This window comes from Cydia strobilella, chromosome Z (genome assembly GCF_947568885.1).
Source record: "Cydia strobilella chromosome Z, ilCydStro3.1, whole genome shotgun sequence".
Lineage (NCBI taxonomy): Eukaryota > Metazoa > Arthropoda > Insecta > Lepidoptera > Tortricidae > Cydia > Cydia strobilella.
In genome coordinates this window covers 41,214,574-41,234,073 of record NC_086068.1, presented here as the reverse complement: position 1 = coordinate 41,234,073, position 19,500 = coordinate 41,214,574, and the positions used below count along the sequence as shown (strand labels likewise).

At 37.0% G+C, this 19,500-nt stretch overlaps 1 protein-coding gene across 1 annotated transcript; it reads left to right on the top strand.

The window, feature by feature from the left end:
* Positions 1-270: 270 nt before the first annotated feature.
* Positions 271-19,315, top strand: LOC134754910 (ribonuclease H2 subunit B). The gene is made up of 5 exons (XM_063691383.1): positions 271-538; positions 3,475-3,684; positions 10,116-10,240; positions 14,425-14,599; positions 18,951-19,315. Exons 1-5 carry the CDS (start codon positions 433-435, stop codon positions 19,262-19,264), a joined length of 930 nt encoding a protein of 309 aa, XP_063547453.1. The 5' UTR covers positions 271-432; the 3' UTR covers positions 19,265-19,315.
* Positions 19,316-19,500: the final 185 nt, after the last annotated feature.

Here is a 19,500-nt window from a genome sequence, read left to right as displayed (position 1 = left end):
GTCACTTCAATGACTGGCAGCTGTTCTTTAGTCTTTTCACAGACAATATAACGGAGTTATATTGTCTGTGGTCTTTTCTACCACCATCAACAGAGGCGCCAACTGGTGAGCAAAAAAACGATAGCCCTCATTGTGTCAAATTTTTGTTTTTTTAATGCCCTGGATGCCAGCCCTTTAAGCCACATCTCATAGAAAAAGGGGCAAGCTATGATGGCGCCATTTCTGCAAACCTTTGTCAGTTGCCAACCCCATTGCATGCGTCAGTCAACAGTCAATAGACACAATAGGCGGGAAGCCGAAGGAAGGTATTCTATCTAAAGGTGCAAAAGAGCTTGGTTAGCTTGGCGCTTCACCTGGGATTGTAAATTCAAGAATCAAGAACGCATTTGCAAGACGTTAAATCTTTTTGTGTTCCCAAATCGACCATTCAATATGATACGATCTCAGAAGAAAAACAGCACTTCGAGTACTACCGATGATTTCAACAATGAGACAACTAAAAAACGTGTTGAAAATTCCTGGTTATTGCTAGCTCAAGGTAAGCTATCTATTTTCTAAAAACAAAACAGCTTAGTAATTGCCAATAAACAATCGGAAACTTATAAAATGTTTTCTGAATGATCGCCAACACTACGTCCATTGAATAAAAACTGTAATGGACTCCATACATTTTAGGGAACAAAACTGAATTGTTTAGTAATTGAAGGGACTCAAACCTCAAACAAACATGATAGTGTTCCATTTGCGAAATATTTATGTAATTACCAGGCATCGTAAACTGCGAGCGAAATCCATTTAAATGACTTATGACAACCAGTTAGACGTATGAAAACCCTAGTACTTTAATGGATTTCGCTCGCAGTTTACGATGCCTGGTAATTACTGCTGACTTAAAAACGAGTTACGGATTTTGGCCTAGACTAGATCACTGTATCTGCTATTAGTATAGGAAAAATAGCATATTTTGGCGGCAAAATATGTACATCCATGAAACTTTGTTTTTTATCTTTATCTTGGAACTAGAAATGAGGATCTGATGAGTCCTATCAAAATTTAGGGTTCTGACCCCCTTTTCAGGGGTATGGTCAGGGGGTTCATTAAAAAAAATGCACAGTTTACAAACTGGGCATGTGAGGTGTCATTTTCATGTATTTTTTTGCGCTGAATCGAATGAGACCATATTCATACTTATAGGGTCAATATTTTGCGAGATATATATGGTTTTTATTGAAAAAATGACAAATAATAATATTTCAAGTCAAAAGTAGGTTTTAAGCAGCAAAAACAATTGGATAACTTTTATTTAATTATTTAATCTTTATTGCATAAAAGAAAATACAATCATACAAAAGATGGACTTGATGCTATAAGGCATTCTCTATCAGTCAACCTTTGGACAAAGCAGATAATTTATAGGCAGTGCAACATCATGTTGTAATATAAAAATTTGTGGCATGAGCACGAATATTTGTTCCCTAGTCATGTGTGTTTTCTATGTATTTAAGTATCTATATAGGTATCAAATATCCTTGTCTAAGTACCCAAAACGCAAGCCTTATTAAGCTCACTGTAGGACTTAGTCAATTTGTGTAGTACTCGTAATGTCCTATAATATTTATTTATTGATTTATCAAGTAATATAAATAATAAACCAGCGCTGTTTATGGCAAAGGTAAAAAACAACTCATCAAAATCCTTGAGAAAAATCCTGCCCTACAGGAGTGTGCTGCAGTCTTATGCAAAATATGCGAGGGGCTTTCTTGCTCCAACTCAGACTTGGACAAAGGCATGGCCCCTGAACAAAATGATGACGATGAACTGAGTGATTTCGGAGAAAATGAAGAATAAATATAATATTAATAACTATGTTTATAGTTGATATTAGGTACATATTGTACCTAGTGTAGTGCTCTTGAACAAGTTCGATCATTTACTAAATAATTGAATTCGGTTTATTTTCTGTCTCTGTAAATACGATCATGTCTCCTCTTTCCGCTGGTTTCCTATACCTACGAGTTGTCGCAACATTTGCATGCTTTACATCCTCTTTTCTGTCATTAACGATCTTCAATTCCCCGAATATCTGTTCTTCTTATCTATATTTGCCTCCGCAAATATGATCACGTTTCTTCCTTTCGCTCTCAGCTTGGCTGGCTTCCAATTCGACAATGTCGCAATATTCGCTTGCTTTCCACTCTCTTTTCTGTGCTAAACGATCCACACTCTCCTGACTACCTCAAATCCTTATTTCAATACTACGGCATTTCTCGCGACCGCCAACTTCGCTCTTCTGGTAATATGTCTCTGTCCATCCCTCTTCACCGAACCGGGTTCATGTCGTATTCGTTCACTGTGCAAGGTGGCGCGCCTTTGGAACGAACTTCCTTTTAACATAAAAAATGCGCCAAATAAGTTCGCGTTCAAAAAATCCTTACGTGCTTTCTATGCTAGCTGAATGAAAGTTTCTTAGTGTATTTTTATTACTTTCATAATGAGTCTCGTCGTTATTATATATATATATATATATATATATTATATTTGTATATATGTGATTATATGTCATTTTTATTTTATTTTTGCTGTTGTATTTGTAGCACCGCCCACAATCTCTCTGCTTAGCCTTAAGGTTGACTGGTAGAGAATGCCTTAAGGCATTAAGTCCGCCTTTTGTACTGTAAGGTTTTTCTTTTGTGCAATAAAGATTAAATAAATAAATATTTCTTCAACTTCTATGGAGTTTCTCGCGTCCGTCAATTTCACTATTAACTAAGTCCTATAGTGAGCTTTAAGGCTTTCGTTGTGGGTACTTAGACAAGGATGTATATAATATAAAGATACTTAAATACATAGAAAATACCCGTGACTCGGGCACAAATATTTGTGCTCATGCCACAAATAGATGAGTTTTGTAATTGAAGCATGTTCTTTGTTTTTATATTACAACATGATGTTGCACCGTCTATAAATTATCTGCTTTGTCGAAAGGTTGACTGGTAGATAATGCCTTATAGCATTAAGTCCATCTTTTGTACGATTGTATTTTCTTTTGTGCAATAAAGATTCAATAAATAAATAAATAAATAAAAGTTTTCCAATTGTTTTGCTGATTAAAACCTACTTTGACATGAAATATTTGATTTTTTTCAACAAAAACCATTCATATCTCGCAAAATATTGATCCTATAAGTATGAATATGGTCTCATTCAACTCAGCGCAAAAAATTACACGAAAATGATACCTCACATGCCCAATTTGTAAACTGTGCATTTTTTTAAATTACCCCCCTGACCACACCCCCCGAAAAGGGGGTCAGAACCGTAAATGTTGATAGGACTCATCAGATCCTCATTTCTAGTTCCAAGATAAAGATAAAAAACAAAGTATCATGGATGTACATATTTTGCCGCCAAATGGCCATATTTAGTCTTATTTTACCTGTACTATATATAAATAGCTTGTCTTGTATTTTTCAGATTCATTACTACAGAATTCTGAGTTTAGTATCATAACTCTTCCCAACCCAGCAAGCAGGAAGCCTAGAAAGTATTGTTTGGACGAAAATAATAAGAAAGTATATGAAGTTGTTACATTTAGTGAGCCCCATAGGTGCTGGTTCACCGGCCAAACTGTCAACTCTGATGCTACCATGTTTATGTTGACTCCCATCAATCCTACATTTTTAGGTAAGATTAAATTTAATTCTAATATATATTTCCATCAAGTATTTCTCATAATTATGATATCTGCTCTAAAGTAAGAATGATACTGTTGTTTACTTGAGACCGTATGTGACGTTTTCAAGCAAAAAGTACCACATGAGTTGCAGTCAGCTGAAACGTCTGAATTTAACCCTTTACCAGGCAAAGGGTGATATGCCAACCACATGGTATATTGTTTACCATAGTCAGGTTTTAGCTCCAAATCTACAAAAGCATTATAATGATTCCTGAAAATATTGTTTTATTCACAACATGCTTCTAAATCCAATAATGTTTCTTTGGCAGTTGTTTGAATTCACTTGACGAGTAATTTTAGTGAATTTGGTGGTTTATGACGAGAACCAAACCTAATTTCAGAGAAATGAAAGCAGATAGGTAGCAGTGGCGTGCCTAGGGTTTTTGGGTTTAATTTGAATAAGATGATAATTTCGAGTCGGCGCGCGCGAGGCACGTCAGCACTGGCCGTTTTGTGCGCGAGGAAATTGCCTTGCGCGTATGCTCGCTCTGTGTGAACCCGACTAATAAAACACGGTTGTTCTTCGCGATCTGGTAAAGGGTTAAGGTAAAAACAATGAAATTATAAGAGTTTAAAGTGTTATAGTAGGAGATACGTTATATATGGTCGACCTTCACCGATACGTCTGACGGATGAAACTTATATTTTATGAAAGAAAATTTGTTCCTGAATATAAATAAATAGGGTTGCCTAAAGAAATATGGTCAAGGCTATTTTTAATAAATTTTTGAAAATATTTTTTTTTCTTAAAATTTCTCCGATTTGTCTGACTAACGAAATAAGTTCCAATGGAAAGTATACAACTTGTACAATATGAATAAATTAGGTTGCCTATGTTTTTCCGGTCACTATTATGAGGTTGCCGTGTTTAAACAGGTGAGTTTAAATCGATAATTGCACCCATCTGTCTGACGCTTGAATTATATATCAAAATAATGGTAATTTTATTGCCAATACAATGATATAGGGTTGCCTGCAAAAATTCGGTCACAAATAAGGGTTGCCAGGCTTTTAAAGAAAATAAGAAGGAAAGACTTTAAGTGATAACTCATAGACGGCTTAACTGATCACGATTGTTTTAACTATTTTCGAATGTGTTTATTAGTCACTATTTTTGTGATTTTTTTCATAATTTTTGGATTGATGGTTCAAAAGTTAGAAGGAAAAAGCCTTTTTTAAATAATTATTTCCGAAATGATTCACTTTATCAAAAAATGTTGTTTAAAGACCCCTATTTATTTTGAAAGACCTATCCAACGACAACCCACGAGATAGGGTTGAAACGATAAAAAAATTGTCACACACATTTTGTTACTTTCAAAGCGATTATTTCCGAAAATATTCACTTTATCAAAAAATGTTTTTTTTTTTTAATCCCTATTTATTTTAAAAGACCTATCCAACGACATGGAACTGTGCCACAGTCATCTTACTTCATAAGAAAGGAAATAAAGCAGATTTAAACAACTATCGCCCCATCAGTCTTCTCTCACACCTGTATAAACTCTTTACCAAGATCATTACTCTACGCCTTGCCAAAAAACTTGACTCATATCAGCCAATGGAGCAAGCCGGATTTAAAAGTGATAGCAGCACGTTGGATCATATATTGTCAATGAGAATCATTATAGAAAAAACGACTGAATATCAAATGCCTTTGTGGTTAGCATTTATAGATTATAAAAAAGCATTTGACAGTGTTGAAACATGGTCGGTCATAGAATCACTACAAAATGCACGCATAGATCACCGATATACTGCTCTAATCGAAAATATGTACAAAAGAGCCACCCTAAAAGTGAACCTACCCCCGCTGACCGAGCCAGTTCGGATTGAGAAGGGCGTACGACAAGGTGATACGCTTTCACCAAAACTGTTTACTCTGGTGCTAGAGGACATCTTAAAAAGCCTGACCTGGGAAAAGCGTGGATTGAATATATGGGGTAGTCGCTTGAATAATTTGCGGTTCGCTGATGATATTGTCTTGCTGGCAAGTGACCCCGCTGAACTTCAAAGCATGATCCAAGAACTCAGCGATGCTTCCATACGTTGTGGGCTGGAAATGAATCTAGACAAGACAAAAGTTATGACCAACACAGATGTCAAGGCGAATATCACAGTTAACCATACCGCCATCGAAACTGTCGATAAATACGTGTATTTGGGACAAGAGATAGTGACTGGAAAAAAGAACCAAACCAATGAGATCAACAGACGCGTACGACTAGCCTGGGCAGCCTATTCCAATCTCGAGTTTGCCTTCAAAATGAACCTTAAGGCCGAACAAAAAGCACGCATATTTGACCAATGTATCCTGCCTGTTCTCACTTAAGGAGCTGAAACCTGGGTTTTCACCAAAGACATACTACGTAAATTGAGCGTTGCCCAGCGGGCGTTAGAGAGAAAATTGGTGGGGATCACATTGAGAGACCGTAAAACAAATGAATGGCTGAGACAACAGAGCAAAGTCAATGATGTTATAAAACGCGTAGCCAATTTGAAGTGGGAATGGGCTGGTCATATAGCACGGAAGACCGATTCGTGGAGCAAACGACTACTCGAGTGGCGACCATGGGGGGAAGAGCGTCCTCAAAGTAGACCCCAGATGCGCTGGGACGACGACATTAAGAAGACTGTGGGGAAACAGTGGCTCCAAGTCGCACAGAACCGCGACGAATGGCGCAAAATGAAGGAGGCCTACACCCAAAGGGTAGAAAAAGGCTAAAGAGAGAAGAGAGATCCAACGACATCCCACATTATAGGGTTGAAACGAAACAAATAATCCTTCCATACATTTCGTTTCTTTCGAGGCGATTATTTTCGAAAATATTCACTTTATCAACAATTGATTATTGAAAACCCCTATTCATTTTAAAAGACCTATCCAACAATATCCAGCACAATAGGGTTGAAACGAAAAAAAAAAATGTACTTATATTTTGTTCCTTTAGAAGCATTTATTTTCCAAAATAGTAACTTTATCAAAAAATGTTTGTTCAAAACCCCTATTCATTTTAAAATACCTATCCAACGACATCCCATACCATAGGGATAAAGTGAATATTTTAGGAAATAATCGCTTCGAAAGAAACAAAATGTGTGTAACAATTTTATTTATTGTTTTAACCCTATAGTGCTGGATATTGTTGGATAGGTCTTTTAAAATGAATAGGGTTCTTCAATAATCAATTTTAGATAAAGTGAATATTTTCGGAAATAATCCCTTCGAAAGAAACAAAATGTATGTGAGGACTTTTTTTTTTATTTCAAACCTATAGTGCCGGATATTGTTGGATAGGTCTTTTAAAATGAATACGAGTTTCCAAAAATTAATTGTTGATAAAGTGAATATTTTCGGAAATAATCGCCTCGAAAGAAACAAAATGTATGTAAGGATTTTTTGTTTCGTTTGAACCCAATGATGTGGGATGTCGTTGGATAGATCTTTTAAAATAAATAGGGTTTTAGAAAAACATTTTTTGATAAAGTGAATATTTTCGGAAATAATCGCTTTGAAAGAAACAACATGTGTGTGACAATTTTTTTTTTCGTTTCAACCCTATAGTTGGGGTGTCGTTGGATAGGTCTTTCAAAATAAGTAAGGGGCTTTTAACAACTTTTTTTGATAAAGTGAATCATTTCGGAAATAATTATTTAGAAAGGAAAAAAAAGAAGAAGAGAAGAGAAACCATCCATCCAAAAATTACGAAAAAAATCACAAAAATAGTGATTAATAAGCACATTCGAAAATAGTTAAAACAATCGTAATCAGTTAAGCCGTTTTTGAGTTATCGCTGAAAGTCTTTCCTTCTTATTTTCTTTAAAAGCCTGGCAACCCTTATTTGTGACCGGATTTTTGCAGGCAACCCTATACCATTGTATTCGCAATAAAATTACCATTATTTTGATATTTTAAAAATAGACTAGACAAACTATGCTAACTGTGCTAAGTGAACTATGATTTAGACGTACCAGCATCAGCTGCCTGTCTAAAATGAAATAATAATAATAATAATTCAAGCGTCAGACGATGGGGTGCAATTATCGATTTAAACTCACATGTTTAAACACCGCAACCTCATAATAGTGACCGGAAAAACATAGGCAACCAAATTTATTCATGTTGTACAAGTTGTATACTTTCCATTGGAACTTATTTCGTTCGTCAGACAAATCGGTGAAATTTGAAGAAAAAAATATTTTCAAAAATTTATTAAAAATAGCCTTGACCATATTTCTTTAGGCAACCCTATTTATTTATGTTCAGGAACATATTTTCTTTCATAAAATATAAGTTTCATCCTTCAGACGTATCGGTGAAGGTCGACCATATATGACGTCATCACGTATCTTAGGCTGATTTTAGTGTACCGGACCAATAATATATGTATTAAATTAAGTTCAGGGAGCGTTTTAGAGTGGTTCAGCTTTCTCATACAATTTGGCGGTGCGGAGCGATCCGCCTTAAAATCAGCCTTATAAAAGGTACCATTGTCATTTACCATAAGGACGACATTTGCTTGTATCTTTATACAAATAACCTGTCAGAGCGTCCTTATGGCAAGCGACAATATCGGCGCTACTTTGAAATTCTATCATAATAATAATTCTATAATATCTTGTTCTGTCAATCAAAAGAAAAGATATTACATACCTTTCAACTTGTAGTCTATCCCGTTCGTATAAAAATACCGCAAATCGATGTACAGGTTAGCCGTTTGGCACACACATACTAGAGGTCAAAACAAAATTTTTGACCCACAGTTCCTAAAAAAATTTCGCTGCGGATTTTTTTTGAATGGAAAAAAAATCTTTTTTTTTTTCAAAACCTATCGTGTGTGGTATCATACGAAAAGGCTTTTTCAGGCGATTCTAAAAATATAACATTTCGGGCATTTTTTTAAAAATAAAACTAAAAGAATTTTCGAAACATACCAAGTTTGGGCTCTTCCAGACACGATATGGCTGATTTTTTTTGTACAATATACCACAAATGATACGTGATGTCCTCATGTCTAACTCCAAGAAAGCAATTTTGGAAATAATATCATTAACAATTTTTTTTTAATTTTTCAATTTTACAGTGACACAGTTCTACTTCAATACCTATTTCACTAGACTTATGGAACTATACTGCAGATACTGTACATGTTAATCATAAAATGATACGTAATATCCATATATCGAACGGGAATTACCTCTTTAACCCTTTAACTGCGCCTTTCATCAGTTGGTATGGTTTGTTTAGTTTTTGACACAAAATATCAAGATTGTATCCTTCAGATACGATATACCCTATCGATTTTTCTTTGTACAATATTCCACAAATGATACGTAATATCTTATTATCTAACCCCAAGAAAGCAATTTTGAAAATAATTTCATTTAGATTTTTTTTAAATTTCTCTATATTGTAATATTGAAAAATTATACACATGAAAAATATTTAAAAAAAAATCTTAAAGAAATTATTTTCAAAATTGCCGTCTTGGGGTTAGATATCGATATTACGTATTATTTATGGTATATTGTACAAAAATAATCAGTAAGGTACATATATCGTATCTGAAGGATACAATCTTGATATTTTGTGTCAAAAACAAAACAAACTATACCAACCGATGAAAAGGCGCAGTTAAAGGGTTAAAGAGGTATTTCCCGTTCGATATATGGATATTACGTATCATTTTATGATTAATATGTACCGTATCTGCAGTATAGTTCCATAAGTCTCGTGAAATAGGTATTGAAGTAGACATTATTTTCAAAATTGCTTTCTTGGGGTTAGACATGAGGATATCACGTATCATTTGTGGTATATTGTACAAAAAAAACAGCCATATCGTGTCTGGAGGAGCCCAAACTTGGTATGTTTCGAAAATTCTTTTTGTTTTAATTAAAAAAAAAGCCCGAAATGTAATGATGTGATATATTTTTAGAATCGCCTCAAAAAGCCCTTTCGTATGATACCACACTCGATAGGTTTTGGAAAAAAATTTTTTTTTCATACAAAAAAAATGTTTTACCTCTCCCCCCGCAGCGAAATTTTTTTAGGAACTGCGGGTCAAAAATTTTGTTTCAACCTCTAGTATGCGTGTGCCAAACGGCTAACCTGTACATCGATTTGCGGTATTCCTTTGAAATTGGGGTCGAACGGCTTCCGCTATTGTACGAGTAGCAGTGTGAGATACGAGATTTTTTCAAAGTAGTGCCTTTTACTTGAAAATGTCTCACATATTGATGAATTATTATGGACAAGTGGGATTTCCTGATACTGGTACAATAAATAAATAAACAAACTTTTTAAGGGAATAATTTTTTTTTATACTAAGTTAAACAGACCAGGTATGTTATTTCCAACAAAAATAATTATTTTCAGTTTTGCCTCACATAAAGGAGAAATGCCAGAGTAAAGCGATACCCATTGAAGATTTGCTATCAGAAAAGGGCTTGAGCAAGATTGTCCACTTCATTGCTGGTGTTGACAATATTGCAGATCTGAAGGTTATATTTCTTTATGTAATACCACATAGTATGTACGAGGACGACTCTGTTGAAAAATTGTCATCAAGGTTGATTAGATTACTATCATAATGTTGTGTTTTGTCTTCACATACTTTAGTTGGTAGCAGGTAGTCTATTTGACTGAATAACTACAATACAACTTTTGTTTCTTGATATGACATACTCGTAGGCTTGTCCATTTTTTAACCTTTTGGCGGCCGGACCTAGTCTGCAAAGATGCTCACTCACAAACCAGAGGACATTTTAAGTAAACAACTAATAAAAAGTTTTAGGGATTGCAAATAGTGATATCGATATTGAGAATTTATGGTAAAAATCTGAGAAAATGAAGCTGACTTTCTGCCAAAATTAAACATATGTTTAACACCCGTTTTTTTTAAATATAGGGTTTTATCATAAAAAACAACCACTAAACAATATCGATTCAAGGCGTAATATCAACACACTAGGCTGTACGAGAAGTCTTTTATACAACAGAACGCGGCGCGCTCATTGATGGATTGATCGGATTGATTGCAGACCGACAAGGACTGTTTCCGCGCGGATTAATCTCAAAATGAAATAAATCCACAAGGGCAAATTTTCTTATTATTATTTATTTATTTAATAAAATACAGAGTATTCTTACTATAATCATAGCCCCGCAAAACTCAATAAAGAGTTTGACTGTGGGGTCTTCAGTCTCTAGTTACATATGTACTTAACTCCTCTTTCGTCCAAACCAGCGCCAAGACCAGACGTGCGCTTATTTTTTTCCGCGATGTTAATATAAACTGGAAAGTAACCTCGCCCTTATAAGTTAACGATTTGTGTGCATTTTAGTGTGCATTATATTTAACAAATAATCGAAGTGCATAATTGTGTCGTGATCTGTACGTGTTGATCCGTGCTGCTAGCGGCCCCGCGCTCCACCTGGCGAAAACGAGACCATCTCAATAATTTGCCTCCCTCTCTAACGTGGCCCGACGCGCCCCGATTGCGACCGACCTCAAACCAGGCTACGAAGGTTCGACAGATTAGTGTCATTAGTAGCAATCGTCAGTTGAACCGCCCAACGTGTGACGTCATCACGCTCTGTCGAATTCGCGCCAAACATTATGAGCGTTTCAACCGCTCAAAAATTTTCAACATTTTAAATATTTTTTAATAAAATAATGTTAAGGTTTACAAAAGTATTTTTATCATTTCCGGTGTTCCAACGATATAAATTATAAATCCAAAAATAAAAATAAATTCATGCATGGAGCTAATTAAAGTGATTTTTGGTTTATGCTTTACTTAACTTTTCTGCACTCTTCCATCAATAATTTCCTGCTTATAGCGATGTACATTATATCTGCCTCTCAACCAGTTATACACACCTGCCACTATAATACATGTATATTCTCACTCATAAAAAACTCTCTCTGCCTATATAACAAAAACATACAATTATGTTTAATTATTATTAGATAAATTATGAGTGTTGTTGTGTTCAACAACACTCATAATTTATCTACAAATATGCTTTTTTTACACTGCAATAACATTAATCTCATGTTTTGCCTGCCAAAATAAAACTTACATAGTAAATTCATTGTTACGCAAAATATTAGAAGTATTTATAAAAATATTGACGATTTAGACATTAATTTAACCTCATTACAACAACAACCCGACATTTTAGTTCTCACGGAGTGTCGACTGATAAAAGATTGGCCGCTCCCTATAAAACACAACTTTTCCTGTTACAGTACTACCAAGCAAATAACACAAAACGATGGAGTTGTTGTTTACATAAATAACTCAAACCGACACCAGGTTGAAGAGGTTATATTAGCGGACGCGTCGTGTCTCCAGATTTCCCTTTCATCATATGTATTTATCGCTCACCGTCAACGGCTAACACAAGTAACTTTATCTCTTCATTGGTTTTACATTTAAAAAACAACCATTTGGGTAATAATGTTGTGATCACAGGTGACATAAATATTAATATTCTAATACAGAATAATTCGACCGATTGCTATCTAAACATGTTGGCTTCCCACGGACTGTTGCCCGCTCATAAACTTAATACCCGAATCAACAGTTGTCTCGACCATATTATAACAAACTTGAACCCCAATTTATTTTTTTCCATGACAGCCGTATTAGAAACGACAGTAACAGACCACTTTATGACTCTGCTTAATATTTATTCTAAATCAAAAAATACATCGAAAATTGTCACAAAATAAAGACCCTAACCAACTTACAAATAAATTAATCCAACTCATTCAATATGCTATCGATTCCAATACAAAAACAATCAAGATTCCTAGTAATAAACAAAAATTGAAACCGTGGATTAACACCGGGCGTACTAAAATGTATTCACCATAGAAACAAATTACAAAAAAATCTGAGACGTGACCCCACTAATGAAGTACAACAAATAATTTATCGACGTTATAGGAACTACTGTAATAACCTTATTAAAAAATTAAAACAAAAATATGAAAGGGACCTTCTCAATAACGCTAAAGACAACAATAAAAAACTTATGGAATTCAATAAAAACTATTACAAATCTAATTAAACGAAATGTAAAAACAATGAACTCTTAAACTTATCTGACTCCCTCTACCTATCTGCAAACTTAGTCAACAAGCACTTTGCCAATGTTGGCCAACAATTGGCAGAGCAAATTCTACCTCCAGGAACTGTAAATTCTAATCTAAGTACTTACCTGAGCTCCTTACATTCACACGTGTCCCACGTGTCTGTGTGGTTTACAGCTGAAGAAGCTCCCTGAACTTTACATATAGTCATGCCTTTTTGTCTCTCATTTTACGTATCCTAGTAGATACCTACTCGTTACCAAGAATTAGCGATTAACATGTGTTCAAATACTTAAATAAAAACAGATTTCTGACTTTATATACGATCCACGAATTTATTTATTATTTATTTATTTTAAACTTTATTGCCCAAGAACAAGTACAAAAGGCGGACTTAATGCCTTGAGGCATTCTCTACCAGTCAACCACTGGGCCAAACAGAAATTGTTAAGGTGGGTGCAGTGCGATGCGAAAAAATTTTTTTCTAAATATAAATTCTAATACTAACGCCAATATACAAACTAGTAATATTTATATACTATAATACCTTTAAAGTATATAAATATTACTAATTCTACCCAGTGTAATAGAACCTCTTGTTTAGGGCCCAGGATCAGACTAATATTTTGTTGAATGGTTCCACAGTAGGCCATAATATAAATTTATGGTAAAATTTATCCCACCAAAAACATTTTCATGTAAAATGTTGCCAAGACGAAACGGCCAAGCCACATAATTTGACTAAGGTGTAGAGTTTGTAAAGTTAGGGCTTGTAGAGTTAGAAGCTTGGCTCTACAAGAGATCTGATAACTTTTTGACAGTGCGAGCCTTATGGTTTCGTCTTGGCAACATTTTGCCTGAAAATGTTTTTGGTGGGATTTCACTTTTTTTTGTAAGTTGCTGATGATAATCTTCCATCCCCTAATTTAAAGGGTTGGTGGTAATTTACTGTTAAAAATCCTGAACTACGTATCTGGAGGTATCTTTTATACACAATCTGCTTTTTACTGATTCCCCATACAAACTTCAACCCCGTTTTCCCCCTAACGCTTTTTCCACCCCCTTACGGGGTGATTTTGGGGTTGAAAACTATTCTGTATCCTTCCCCATAACAAAAACTATCTTCATACCAAATTTCAACTAAATCGGTTAAAAGCGGTTATTAATTCCCCATACTAAATTCCACCCCCCTTTTCACCCCCTTAGGGGCTAAAAATTTCTAGTTTTTGAATTTTTCTGTTGTTTGTGTACTAAGACTATCTTACATGCCAAATTTCAGCTTCCTAGGTTTTCAGGAAGTACCCTAAAGGTTTTGATGATCATCAGTGAGTGAGTGAGTGAGTGACGAAAGCGGTTTTTTTTTAGATATGAATAAAATCTAACATATGAGCTATGTATGAAAATTATGCTTAATAAGTCCACTAATGACATCATATCCCGAGAATTTTGTTTATCTGGTATAATCCAAACCCAAGTTATGAGGGTTCAAAAAAACGACGAAGCGCTTCGCTTTGCTCGACTTGGCGCATTGGCAAATAGTGATGGATTGCCATTATATATCTTTATTTTGTTTGTTGACAGGGCCCTGATGATTTAAAAGCTTATAAGTATAATGAAAGTAAGACTTTGACATGGCTTGAAAATAAGGTGAAGAAATTAGCAAAAGTATTAAGAGCAAAGAAAATTCATGTTCGGTCAGGCGCTGCCTCTGCTACATTTGTAGCCAGTACTGCCAATGATGATACCGTGGATGAAGGTATGTAATTTGCCCAACAGATATTATTTTCTTATGGTAGTACAGTCGCCACCAGATATATCGGAGCGGTCAAGGCGCTCACAAATATCTGCATGTCGCTCTATAGGGGGTATTACTGCAATGTTCTGCTACCAGAGTGCAGCACAAGCCCCTTTAGTAAACCATAAAGTAACATACATACTGTACTTTTTGACAAGTTTTCAGAGATAATAATATATGACATTGATGCATATTTATTTAGTCGTATGGCGCAGGTACATAATATATAGGCAAACAATTAAAATAACAATAAAATAATAATAAAATCAGATGTAAACATCCAGTGTCTTCAGCCATGCAGCAGCATGGGTTGTAAGATGTAGCAGGTCTTCCGGTGGTCCAGAGTATGAATCCTCCTCCTCCTCACCACATTCACACAAGGCCGAGTCCTTCTATCCCCACCTGTGCAAGAGGTAGTTGCATCGGCCGTGTCCCGTTCTCAGTCTGTTCAAACGGCACTATTGCTGTCTAGGAAGGTCAAAACCGGCAAGTCTACGCGCTGGGTTACTAACTCTCGAGTCCACATTTGCAGCGCCCCATTCATTTTTCCAGGCTTCAGACACATCAAAACCTTGCACATTCTGAGCATATGAAGGGCGTCGGGACTTCAAGCGCGGATGTGGTGGGAAGCAGACCTCTCGATGGATTGGTAAAGAGCTATTTGACCTTATTTTCTCAGCTTCTCTCGACAGCGCATGCTTCCTACGCAGATGTGGCGGGGCTATATTGCACAGGGTTGGCAGCCAGGGTGTGGGTGTCGACTTGATGGTTCCTGAGATGCATCGCATTGTGTCGTTTAGTTTTGTGTCCGCTTTAGCCACGTGTGCACTTTCCAACCACACAGGAGCGCAGTATTCAGCGGCAGAATATACTAAGGCAATGCCAGTGGTACGCAGGCATTCGGCGGATGCTCCCCATGATGTGCCACACAATCTGTGGAGGATGTTATTTCGCGAAGCTAGCTTGAGTGAGAGTTTGGTGAGATGCTCCTTGTACGTGAGTGATCTATCAAGGGTGACTCCAAGGTATTTAGGGCATTGGTTATACCGTAGCTTTTCGCCGTTGAAATAATGGAAACATGTAACCTCCGTCTTGCTAACACTAGGAATTAGTCGCCAAATTTTTCAATTCAATTCGTTTATTAATTTGTAAGACAACAGTGATCTTATTTTGTTAGTAGTGTATATAAAATAAGACTTAAAAACTATGTTAAAACTTAAAAGTTATGTAGGCTTAACTAAATTAATTAAAGTTAATATTATTGGGCAACATGGGCAGCAATCATCTCCAGAACGCCGTTTGTGCTGTCCCTGGCTCTACGCAGCAATGAGGCCGCTTTCTTGCGTATAATTGCCGCAAAGCCGTCGGTTCGCGCCTCCGCAAACATGGCGGAGGCGCTGCAGAACCTAGATAGCCCAACCAGCACTCTGAAGGCATTGTTATACACCACTCGCAGAGCATTGTATGATTTTTGGGTATAGCTGACCCAAAGGCTGCCTGTGTAAAAGGATGAGCAAAATGCCTTAAACAGAGTTATCTTAACCGCTTTTGAACATCTAGCAAACCTTCGGGCCAACATATTCGCCCTTACACACAACGCTCTCCGTTCTCTCTCCATGTCCTCATCGTCCTTTAAGTTCTCGGTAACAATATGCCCTAGGTATTTAAACCTATAGACTCTCGAGAGCAGTCCCATTGAGCCAAAACTTAAAATATTTTGCCAGCCTGTCTAGATCCGCCGTGAGAGTTTTTTCTCCAGAAGAGGATTTGCTTTGTGCGACCAGTGCTATATCATCGGCGTAGATAAATTTATTAGCTTCCGTTGATGGTAGGTCGTGGATGTAAAGATTAAAGAGCTTTGGTGCCAACACTGTTCCCTGTGGCAGACCATTATTCAGTTTCCGTCTTTTACTTCTGGAATCGCCTAGGAAAACCTCAAACTCCCGTTCACTTAACATGCTATTAATGAGATCCGCTACCTCTCTGCTTGGAATAACGTTGAGCACCTTACTCATGAGGCCTTGTTTCCACACTGTGTCATAAGCAGCTGTCAAGTCTATAAAAACGTCTGTAGACTTGAGCGCTTTCTGGTATCCAGCTTCGATGTGTCGTAAGGGCTAAAACTTGATCCGTGCAACTTCTTCCAGGTCGGAAACCAGCTTGTTCAGGAGGGGTGACAGCCTCTATGAATGGCTCTATTCTGGTCAAAAGAGCACGTTCAAGGAGTTTCAGTGTACAGCTAAGAAGTGCGATTGGTCGATAGCTCTCTAGTTGATTTTCTGGTTTTCTCGGCTTTAGTACTGCAACCACCTTTGCTAGTTTAAACTCTCGTGGAAGTCGGTTGTGCCGAAGAATGAAAGAAAACAGCGTTGTTAGCCAGCTTATAGCAACCGGGCCCATGTGCTGAATGAAATCGTTATAAACCCCGTCTGGGCCTGCAGCCTTGTTGGTTTTTAATGTTTTAATAGCTGTAGTAATTTCGCCGATTTCAAACGGTCTGGAAATGTGTTGGTTCCTTGGGGAACTCTCTTTAAGAGCTTTGAGGTCTTTTTTAATTTTTTTGGTAAAAAGTTTATCGCGCTTGGCTCTCGTTACTTCCACCATGCGATCGGCGATGGCGTCTGGTTTAACACTGCGACTTTGCTTTCGGTTGTGTTGCTTTCCTGTTAGACTGTCGAGAACCCTCCACGCCTTACGACTGGAGCATTTATAGTCCATAGCTTCCACTGTTGACTTCCACTTGTTATGCCGAGCCTTGTCTAATGAGTTCAACAACTGTGCCCCAGTGCAGTGGTCGCCAGACTTTTGGTACTTCTGGAATAGTTCCTCGCTGTCCGAATTCCAGCCAGGAATATACTCCTTTCGGTAACCTCTTGGAATGTTGCATTTAGCCGATTTCAGTACAAGCTCCACAAATCTTCCATAATTTGACGCTGTAGGTTCCAGACATGCGGCCCCAAGACTTTTATCGAGCTGTTCTCCGAAACCCTCCCAGTTTGCTTTCCCAAAGTTCCAACGTGGAAGAGGCATTGAGTTGGTTAGGGGTAGCTTAAGTCCGACATGTAGGACAATTGGTCGGTGTTGGCTGTTAGGGAAAGTCGGGAGCACTGTACGGTAGCATGGCAGTGGTTGTTCAAAATGATCTTTGGAAACAAACGAAAGGTCGGGGTTGTACTCTTTCTGCCATCTAGCGGAACGGAAGGTACCCCTGTCCTTGGCGTTGTAGACAATATGCAAACCACTGATGTCAGCCGACTGAGCCAGAACTTCCCCATTTTCATCAGATTGCTTGTAGCGCCAGTTAGTATGGTGGCTATTGAAATCGCCCGCAAATACGCATGGATGTGGTTGGGTTGATGGAAGGTTTTGTGCCCAGTTCATACTTGGAGGTTTGTAAATGTTTGTGACAGTTAGTTCTCCGATCCGGATAGTGATGGTGAAAATGAGATCTTGATCACTGGCGTCTACCACTTGGGTATCGTTGAGGTTGGACTTTACATAGGTGGCTACACCGTGTTTAGGATATGGGATAGGATTTAGGATGGTGGAGGTACATTGATGCATCAAGGCGGTTTGTTTACAGAGGACCTGCCGGGAAACGCGAATTCGAAATTTAGCTATCTGCCTCTTTATCGCTCGAATATGCAAGAGTGACGGAGATGATATTAGATAGGGTGCGTTGGGGTAAGATTGAAGGGTGTTTTATGAGGGGTAAGATGAAAAGTCGTCCGTAATGCTTTGGCATACAGATTTTTTTTGTCTTACCCCTCATAAAAAACCCTTCAATCGTACCCCAACCCAAGGCACCCTACCAAAATTTCGATTCTTTTTTTTTTCGATTTTCTTGTTTCGCGATAGACCCTCGGATTGTGGTAGTGGCGCCCCCTACGCAGTTTTCGTGTAATATTTCCTATTGTCAAGGCATTAAAGTGCTTGTTCAGATATTTTTGACCACCTCGGCTGCTCCAATATCTGATGGCGCCGTTACTATCACTCCCAAAAAAAGACTGCAGATTGCAGCTATTATAAATGCAAAGCATTGAGCACAAAACACCAAATTGTTTACCACACGAATTATTTAAATTGGATGATTTACAAATCTAATCCAAATTAATGCTATTTATTATCTATCATTCAGAACCATCACCCCCAAGCCCGTGTGAAAATTTTTAGTGGTCATAAAGGGCCGTGACACCATAAAGTTTGAAAAACACTGCTTTACAGGGTGAAATGCAACATTGTCTACCGATTTCAAAGAATAAAGTGTTTTTCTGAAGGTTGATGGTTATAATAAAATAGTTAAATGTTTCAGACATTTTCTTGAAGTATGCTCTAGGCATGATAGCTGAATATCTTGAAGAGGACCTTGTGGAATTATTGGAAAAGAAATTTGATTTTAAACCTGACATGATTGAGTCTTTGGGACAAAAGCGAAAATCCGAAGTTGCAGAAAGTAACAAAAAAAGAATAAAATGCGAAAACACTGAAGAAAGTAAGATAGTGACTGCTCTATCACCACTTTCAAATAATGTCACTAAACAGAAACCCTTAACTGCTAAAGAAAAAGCTCGACAAAAAGCTGCAAGTGGTACAAAAACCATATCAACTTTTTTTACTAAAAAGTAGCTTGCGATAACTGAATAAAAAAAATCACAATTTTGGTTTGTTTCGTTTGTGTTTAAAATAACCGAAGCTGGTAACTAATGTTTCAATTGATTTTACAACCCCTTTGCTGACCTGCTTCTCGAAAGCTCAATCACAGCTCAATACTCCATCATTTATTACACATAACATTAATTCTTGCCCCCTACCCCATAGAATCCGATGTCAGCTGCCGATACATGACATGATACAAGAAATCC

Excerpts from the sequence above, each read along its gene's own strand:
- LOC134754910 (XM_063691383.1), top strand. The coding sequence starts at position 433 with ATGATACGATCTCAGAAGAAAAACAGCACTTCGAGTACTACCGATGAT. Across the intron at positions 3,685-10,115 it reads CATCAATCCTACATTTTTAG|TTTTGCCTCACATAAAGGAG; the intron begins GTAAGATTAAAT and ends AATTATTTTCAG. Across the intron at positions 10,241-14,424 it reads ACAATATTGCAGATCTGAAG|GGCCCTGATGATTTAAAAGC; the intron begins GTTATATTTCTT and ends GTTTGTTGACAG.